This window comes from Accipiter gentilis, unplaced genomic scaffold (assembly GCF_929443795.1).
Source record: "Accipiter gentilis unplaced genomic scaffold, bAccGen1.1, whole genome shotgun sequence".
In the NCBI taxonomy this organism is placed as follows: Eukaryota; Metazoa; Chordata; class Aves; order Accipitriformes; family Accipitridae; genus Astur; species Astur gentilis.
Genome location: NW_026060892.1, coordinates 377,163 through 386,121, shown reverse-complemented (window position 1 = coordinate 386,121; position 8,959 = coordinate 377,163). Strand labels below are relative to the sequence as shown.

Sequence of the window (8,959 nt, the reverse complement as noted above, 5' to 3'; positions counted from 1 at the left end):
CCAGTGATTACAATATTCAGTCATTTGATTTTTACGTAAATCATCATGCAGTTCACCCCAATGTGCCAACAAACATCCCAACGGAGATGTTTTCGGTATCTTTCCATCAGTGGATAAATTTCCCATACTCTTACTCTTAAATAATTTGGTCAATGCCATTATGTTTATATCCAATACCGAATATCTACTGAATATGTCTAATATCAAATACCGACCCAAATATCAAATGCCAAGTATCAGATACAAAGTTTCAAATACCGAATGCATGCATCAAATACCAGGTATCAAACGAATACAAATAACAATTGTTGCCAGGTAATGGAGTCCACCTACTTGTCTAGGGCACGGACAGAGCCGAGTTCCCTAGGCAAGAGTCATAACCAATATCCCCTGGCAAGATTATTAACCAACAAAATATACTCCACACTTTAAAACTTCCAACCTCAGTTGGAGGTACTACCTTCGAGAACTCTATAGCATATAGGTTCCCTTGTTTCCCAAAATTGTCCAACCCTGCAATAGCTTTCGCTTATGACTTACGGGCAGATGCCTAGGCTTCTACACAAACGGGTACCCTCTCAGCCCCAACCCTGCGAAGCTTTCGCCGCGCCTTACAGGCAGGCTATCCAAACAAGTTTCAAAGAAGAAGTGCCTTACCCTTTTTTTCCAGAGAACGTTGCGAGGAGCTTTATGAGTCGAGAGCGATGGTTCTCCCCGAGAATCCCTTGGTGCCGGTCGGAGCTCGATCAACACTCGATCTCGTCCAGTCTCACTCGCAAGGTCCCATCTGGGTCGCCAAAACTGTTGCCGAAATCCGGAATAAAACTCCTTAACAGCAATGAGAAGTTAAGAAGCAGGCACTCCTTTATTGCAGCGCTGGGCACACAGGGGATCGCTCCACCTAGTGTGTGCACCGGTCTGATTTAATCATGCAGGTTAAATATACACCTGTCATACATATTCACTAGATTTCTGGGAAATATCATACATAATCATCAATTGTCCGAAAGATCATTAGCATATGTAAATGTCCTTTTACGCAGGCGTAGTGAAGTCTCTGGTGGTCTTCATAAGCCCTCTGGTGGTCTTCCATAGTCTTCCTCACCTTGTCCGATAGTTGACCTTTCTTATACGATTCTGCGCAGTACAATTTTACCACTTACATAAAAGTACATTCAATGTTAATTCTTAAATTTATCGTTTCTAGTGATTGGTCCCCAGTTACATCACCTCATCAATATTCTTATACTATGACATCCATTGGTTAATCTTACTTATCCCATTAACTGGTCTTTTGATCAAAGTAGGGTTTGTAAACCGCAGAGCTAAGGTCCATAACGATCTCTCTCTTTGCTCTTTAAAGCAAAACACTACAATCTAACAAATCTATCTAAATTTCTATGGTTAACCGATCTAAGACAATACTTATTCTTTTATAATTCCTTACTGGACATTTTGTATGTTCCTAGGTTTCTATAACTATTGCAAGCTTCAAACTCCTTTTTCCTTTTAACTAAGCCTGACTCATGTTAAATTCTAATTTTTATCAAATATTGGTAACACTATGGAGCTCTTGGTCTTGACCGGTTTCTGGGAAGCAAGACCTGAGTGCCTGTGTGCTCCTAGACGCTGTGCTGCCTCCCCAGATAGGTGCACCCTCCTCCACTGCTGCTTCTTCCACACTTGTTTAGAACCAGGAGATGCCATAGTGTGCCGATTCAGTAATGCCCTGGCAGCGGGGCTGCGCTGGGGAGGCCTGGTGGAGGGGGTGGCCGACAGGGCTGTGAGGTCACAGAGCCCCGCTTTGACATGCTGTGCTGTGCCAGCTGCGGGCAACACTGCAGCTGCGGCGGCGGCGGCGGCGGCGGCGGCAGCAGCATGGTGCGAGCCTCGGGGGCCATGGTCCTCACCTTCCTCCTCCTGCTGGCCCTACAAGCCTGGGACGCCCAGGCTGCTCCAAGGCGAGCGCAGAGAGCAGGTAGGCAGGCGGGCAGGGGTCCAGCAGCCAGCTCCGAGCAGGGCAGCGTGGCATCCACCGCACCGCAGTGGGGCCAGGGCTAGGGCTGGGGCTGGGAGAGCAGCTGGGCCAGGCTGAGCGAGCCAGGCAGACACCCTGTGGGGAGGCATAGAGGGGCTGCAGCTGCTTCGGGGGCATTTTCTGGGCGAGCAGGGGAGCTGGGAGCGGCGGTGCGGGGTAAGAAACCTGGCGCTGAGTCCCTGCCGCCCGGCCCAGTCTGCCCCCTGTATGTGTGTTGGGCCGGGGGTGGTGAGTAAGTGGTGCTGCGGGAGCCAGGCGACAGCCCGTGGCAACACTTCTCCCTGGGCTGGCTGCAGCCGTGCCCAGAGCTGTGGGTCTGGCCTTCAGCCTCGGGGACGTCCCGGAGGGGCGTGCTCAGGACTCGTCCGCTCGGGAAAATGGGAGCATTTCTGCTCTAGTCCTGCAGCCCTGCTCCCCTTGGATGACCCGCAGGTCCCCGGCCCGGAGGAACACGCAGGGGTAGCGCTGGCGCAGCCTTTCACAGGCTCTTGTCCCCAAGAAGCGTGGGCAATCGCTTTTTCCTCCAGTTCGTTGGTGTTGGCTTCCTCAGCCAGTTTAACAGAGTGATTCAATGGAATTTGTTACAATGAAATCTGTGACTTAAAGATTCAAAAATGGCAAGGATCGCCTGAAACTTGCAGCAGGGTTGTGCACAGGTGGAGGTTAAATCAAATCACACATGGGCACAGACGGAGAAGACGGTTCTGAACCACACACAGACAGGCGAAATAGTTCCGAACCAAACTCCAAATGCACACGCACAGATACAACAGTTCTGAACCAAATTTTACGTCCCCCCTGCCCCCTCCAGAGGTTAACCTATGATTAAAATTTCCTTTTCATGAGTTTCATGAATTACTCGCATTTATGTGCCAGCATTTGTCAATGGACGGTCAGTAAAGCTCGCGCAATCAGGCCCTTAAGTCCTCGCGAAACCGTCGATGGACGACAATCTTTCAATCCTCGCAAAATCTACCCTGGGCAGCGTCCCAGCTCAGGGGGGATGCTGGGTCACACAGCCCGCTGCAGTCCCAGAGAGCTCCAAAGGTCTCGCCTTGGATCGCTGTTTATAGGGTCTCGAGGTGATTGGCTTTGGTCATTATTTTACATTCTGGCCACAATTTGTGCCGAGTCATTCTGATACATAGTTCGGGCAGCAGATGGCCCAGGGGTGGCCAGGGGCTGCCTGGTGCCCTAAAGGCGCTGCACTTCCAACCAAGATAACAGCACAACAGGGGGGTTCCCAAAGCATCCGTGGTTTATCCTGAGGTCTCAGAGTGGCTCAGGGGGCAGCACCACCACACACGTGTGTTTGATTACCTGTTTGGTTCCCGCAGTCCTTGTTGATCAAGATGCTCAGTGGAATCCTGTTCCTGAGGTTGGGGGCAATCCCAGAGGTAAGAAGTATTCAGTCTTCATTTGTTATTGGCCGTTTGTATTTTTTAATATTTGGTTTGTTATTTGTTAATGTTTTGTTGTGGTAGTTCAGCCTTCCAGGCTGAAGGCTCTTCTCTGTAAGAAGGCCAGCAGGCTCTTCTCAGTAAGAATGGTGAATGATCATTTTTTCCTCTGGGGCTACATGCTCCCACTTTAGTGTGGGCTCCATTTGTGTGTGTGAGAGGTCTGGTGAGAAGGCCCTGAGAGGCCGTATGTTTGTCCATCTGGTCCTTGAGGGGTGTTGCACATGGGCTGGAGACAGGGATTTGAAAGCTTCCAGGTCCCAGCCAGGTCCCTCTGCAGCTTTGGACATCTCAGCCCGCGTCTGGGTCCCGTGTTGTTGCCTGAACCCCTTCCAGTCCCTGCGGATCACTGAGGAAGAGGAAGATCACAACATGCGATGGGAACGTTTTTCGTCTCTGCTTGGTTACAGCTGTCCGTGGAGACAGGGGCTACTTGACTTCTCAGCTTGAGCCTGTCCGTGAGCCTTGGGGCGATCCCACAGGTAAGGCCCTTCAGTGAATGAGCATTTACATTTTAATTTTCTGTTCCTGTGAAATTTAGCTTACTACTTTCTTGGCTGATGCTCAGGCACACAGAAGAGCAGAGAGGGAATGGGTCTGGCTCAGTGATGTGCCCCAGGGCGCTCTGCCTTGCTAAACTGTCTTTGACAGCCTCTCCGCCCCTGCACTGCTTCTAGGGCTGGCCGCAAAGCCAGCGGGCACATCGGGGTTGAGCTTTGGAGCTGGTGTGAGCTCCAGGGAGTCGTGTCGTGTCTCCTGACAGTTCCATGCCTGGTTAGTGGCCACTGCAGGCACCTGGTAAATGTTTGCAAGATGCTCCTGAGTGGAAGGGAGAGAGGAGTGCTCTGGAGGAATCCTGTGTTTGAATTGCATTCACTGTCATTCAGATCTGAAGAAGTATGTTGAAGTATTTCACGGGAGCTGCTCTGTCCTATGTTCATTTACAGATGTGGCTGCAGGCGATGGTTATCGAGCTTCCTGGCTGGGTTCCAGGGCTGACCCACAGGCAGGTCGCATGGGTACGTCATGGCTTTTCACTTCTTTGAGAGCTGCCAGCTCAAAGTCCGAATGTCAGCCAGGTGCCTCTGCAGGTGTGAGAATACAGACCTGCACGTGCGTGCCGTGACATTACGTGATCCCCTTGCATGTTCTGCTACTCGGTTATGACGATGTAGATCAGAACACGTGATGGTAACCTCTCATGGGTGTTTGCTTGCAGGTGTGGCTGGATGGAGGGCTTTTCCAGCTCCTTGGCTGAATCCTGGGCTGAATCCCAGGTGGCATCCCAGGGGTGAGTAGTCAGTCTTTATTGACTTGACAGAATAAGCGCTCATTTTCCATATTTTATTCATGTGACATTTACCTTCATACTTCCTGTTAATGTCCTCAAAGACAAAAGTATAAAGCTAAAATAGGGAACTATTCCCAAAAGATATCTGCAGTTCCAAAGGAAATCCCAAAAGACTTGGAGAAAGCAGCACCTGGTTAATGTATTTCACTCTGTTAACCGTACAGCTCGGGAAGCTGAGGTTTTTGATTCATGTGTGGACGTGCTGTAGCCTGCACAGCAGGAAGGGATCAGTCAGAGCCTCGCTGCAATGGCACTCGATTTCATGCCTTGCCTGGGCTGATGAGCCACAGAGATGGCCCAGCACAGCGTCTGCTACCCGTTGTGGTTCTGGCTGAGTCCCAGAGGCAGCTGCTGCCCCAGTTGTACCATTACTGGTCAGAGCTGCTTTGTGCAGATGCTGGTATCCAGATGTCAGGAACCAGTGTGTGCTGAATTTGTGTTCAAAATTTGTGTTCAACACAGCCCAGTTTGCGGCTGGGCAAGTTCAAAGCAGGAATGATGTCCCAGGAAATCTTGGCCGCCCTTTCCTAATGTTGGAAGTCAGGTGCAGACGCTGATTCTGCAGGCGTTTGTTTGTGATTGACATTCAGCCTGCAGACTGACAGCTGTGGTAGGATGAGTGTGACTGTTGATGCTGCTCCCGGAGTGTTTGAGGCACGTGCAGAGGAGCTAACTGCTCATGAGCCATGAGAGGGCCAGCACCCTGCCAGTTGCTGGAGGGGAGAGGGCCCTTGGCTTGTGGAGCCAAAGCGCAGGCAGATTTCAATCGCTGGGACCAGCAGGCTTTGCCTGGGCTGCAGGCAGGATTGATCCTCCGGCCGGGATTGGAGCAGCCCAGGCTTCACAGCCTGATCCAGCCCCTTTGCTCTCCCTGATGTCTGAGGACTCTCGGTGACACCTTGGAGTCAGGGGTGGGTCGCAGCCGGACACCCAGCTTGAGGCCGGACACCTCACTTGAAGGTGTCCTTAAGTGGATTGTTCAGTTAATTCAGTCTTGGGTGGTTTAGCTCTCCATTTCTAGTTGTGTTTCAGAAAACTAGGCTGTGGTTTCCCTCTTGTTTTGGGGGACTTCACTGCCACTTGTCAGAGTGCCCAGAACATGGTTGCAAGAGCTTGGGGTTCAGTCCACCATGTGTGTCTGTTCCCCTTCCCGTGTGCTGGAGTTGGCATGGTGGGATGTGCTGCTCAGAAGGCCTCTTTCCCCAGCTGAGCTGGGTGCGGCTTTTTCCCATCCTCTTTGAGGGAGCAATTTAGCATCATCTTGCAGTTTGCCAAAAATGCAGTACATGTAATGTGAACAAGAAGATCACATGTGCAATTTCCCGTTTTCCCAGCAGGTCAGGTTTTGCTGTCTGTATCGGTAGAGTGAAAAGTGTCATGTGCTTAATTTTTTCTCTGTGAACGTCACATTCTTGGGACTAGATGCACTCCCAAAAGCCCAGGGTTTGTTTCTCAGCTTTATTAATGTATTTGGAGAGTATTGCCTCCTGAAGGTATCATCTTCCTGATGAGGAATGGTTGCTTCTAATTGTCCCGCTTTCTTTCTACAGAGACCAGCCGTGAGACTGTGCAGAAGGAGGCCTTTCAGAAGGGAAGCAGGCACACCGTGCCAGTCTCCGATGAAGAAAGAGAGGCAATGCAAGAGACTGGCGTGCCAGGTAATTGCTGTCCCGTGGTCATCCGGTGTCACCAGTCAGAATCACTGTGTGCCTGCAGGCTCTTCCCCCGGAGCCCGCTCTTGCACATCATGTCAGCAGCCAAACCTGGAAGTGTTAGTGCAGAGAAGGCGTTGTCAAAGAAGCCAGGAGTGGCTCTCTGAGGACGACTGTCGTCTCTGGTGTGTGGAGGTTATTGCCAGCAGCGTACCAGAGAGATGCTCTTAGACCTCTCTGGACGTGGTTAGAGATTGCTCACCTCCTGCCGCACCCAGTTCCCAGGAATTTAGGAACTTTGCCCTTTGGGGCATGAGGCCATTTGAGGGCTACAACCCAGCCCTGCACCACGCTCTCCCGGGGCCAGCCTTCCTGCAATGTGTGCATCGGGGCCGGGGGTGACAAGCAGGTGGCACTGCAGAAGCCAGGCCATAGCCCGTGGGCTGGATCCCATCTTTCAGCCTCTGGGACGTCCTGAAGGGGAGTGCTCAGGAGATGTCCACTTGGGAAAGCAGGAGCATTTCTGCTCTACCCCTGCAGTGCCGTTGGTTGGTTGAACTGCAGGCCCCCAGCACACAGCCCTGGCCTGCAGCCCGGAGGAACAGACAGGTAGTGCTGGTGCAACTGCTCGCTGGCACGTGGGCTCTTCTCCCCGAGAAGTTTAAGTGATCCTTCTTGTCCTCTGGCGCTAAGACACCAGAGCCGAGGCACCAACCCCTGAAAAAAAAATCTCTTGGGCATGTGAAGCACACTGTGAGACTATCCATAGCGCAGGGCACAGTAATGTGTGGCATTGTCCTTTCTCCTGCAGGGGCAGATGCTGGGAGAAGGTCTGAGGCTGCTGATCACGAATTGCTGCGCAAGTACTATATCCCAGTGACCGCAGTAGCCTTGGCTGTGGTGCTGTCTGGGCTAGCTGGATCTTGCGTAGTCATTTCACGGCTGAGGAAGAGAGACCCGTGAGTTGGCTTTTCCCCAGAGTTAGTTATTGCAGCAGTTGGGAATGGGGTATCTGCAGTTAGAGTATCCTGGAGTGCCAAGGCAGTTGCTGGCAGTACTCTGCTGAGATTTCTGCTGTAAGATTTTTTTACCTGGCCTCTTAATTCATATCAATGAGTAGTCTTTTCTGAAACCCATTTCTACAGAAGGAGCCAGGGAGAGGAAGCAGCACTGGGACAAGCTGATACCGACTCTGCCAGGAAAAGCGAAGATCCAACTAGAGATAAAGGCAGAGCAGAGTCAGGAGAAGGAACAAGAAAAGCTGAGGTTGCTCAAGAAAATGGGACTTTCAACAACAGCTCCAGCCCATCACCATGGCCTTTTTTGGCAGAGCTCATGCAGCTGTACAGGAGCGCGAGCGCAGACCCATCACCTCTGCCCGCTTGTCCCAGCTGCTCTTTCAGCGACGATACCTCTTCACTGGACACTTCGATTTCTCTCAGCTCACCTCAGCCTAACCCCTTCTGGTGTCCCTGTCACCAGTTCCAACAGGGATACTGTACCTCAGAAGATGAGTCCTTTTTAGAGTAAATGAAAAACCCATTTTGGCCAAAAGCAGTGCATCCTTGGCTGTTTTGGCCGTTTCCGTCAGGGTATAATGCACACAGCTGGGACCAGCGCTGGATCTGTGAGAGAAGCTGTCAGAGACCTGCGCTCCAGTGAGGGACCTGCGCTCCCTTTGTCCCAGCATCAGCCTGGTTTCCCAGCTGGGGCTGTCAAGAAGGGTTTCACCCACCAGAATGGGGACGTGCTGGTGGGATGTGAGTTGTGAAGGGTTGTCCTTGAGCTGACTGGGGATGCTGCCCTGAATGAGGATGGACTGGGCAGAGAGGGAAGGGGGTGCCAAGAGGAAAGGATGGCCAACTAGCGCTGAGCGCATCAAGGAGGGCTGACGGGGTGGCAGAGGCTGCGGGGCTGGAGCAGTGTTGGGATGATAAATGAGCGGAAAGCTGGAGTGGGGCTGGGTGGGAGAAGGAGTGGAAGGAATGTGATATTGGTAACCAGGCTGGCATTAAAAATGGGACAGAGTATAGCGAAATATTAATAAAACTGTAAAAAGAAATGGGTTAAGCTTTGCAGACTGTCAGCAACGGGGAGGAACACCTTTGGAGTACATCTAAAGTCACGCTGGCCAAATACACAGATCCCGTTAAGGCTGACGTGGAGGCCTGGCTTGCGAGGGTCTTCTTTGAGCATGTCAGATGATGCACAGGACGGACCTCAAACCCAGTCTTACCACAATTCTGCTCTGCAGTTGCGACTGAATGGTACAGCAGCCAGGCAGAACATCGTTCTAGGCTGCCTTGCTGGGCAGTACGAGCACCTCCTCCCAGCGCTCCTCCCCCTGTGCAGAGCAACGAATGGCCAGCCCCAGGGAAGCCCACCACGCCGGGATGTATGATTTTTTTCAAAAGAATCCAGGTACTGAGCAGTCTTGCAGGGAGCCATAAGTGGGAGA

General features: G+C 51.7%; 1 protein-coding gene across 1 annotated transcript; it reads left to right on the top strand.

Moving 5' to 3' along the window:
• The first annotated feature begins 1,520 nt into the window (after positions 1–1,520).
• LOC126037052 (uncharacterized) lies at positions 1,521–8,031 on the top strand. Its single transcript, XM_049797280.1, has 8 exons — positions 1,521–1,978; positions 3,376–3,435; positions 3,909–3,980; positions 4,386–4,517; positions 4,718–4,789; positions 6,400–6,507; positions 7,313–7,460; positions 7,647–8,031. The coding sequence occupies exons 1-8, from the start codon at positions 1,810–1,812 to the stop codon at positions 8,029–8,031; spliced, it is 1,146 nt and encodes a 381-aa protein (XP_049653237.1). The 5' UTR covers positions 1,521–1,809.
• Positions 8,032–8,959: the final 928 nt, after the last annotated feature.

Coding starts and splice junctions, on each gene's coding strand:
- LOC126037052 (XM_049797280.1), top strand. CDS start 1,810: ATGCTGTGCTGTGCCAGCTGCGGGCAACACTGCAGCTGCGGCGGCGGC. Junction 3,436..3,908: donor GGTTGGGGGCAATCCCAGAG/GTAAGAAGTATT, acceptor GCTTGGTTACAG/CTGTCCGTGGAGACAGGGGC. Junction 7,461..7,646: donor CGGCTGAGGAAGAGAGACCC/GTGAGTTGGCTT, acceptor CCATTTCTACAG/AAGGAGCCAGGGAGAGGAAG.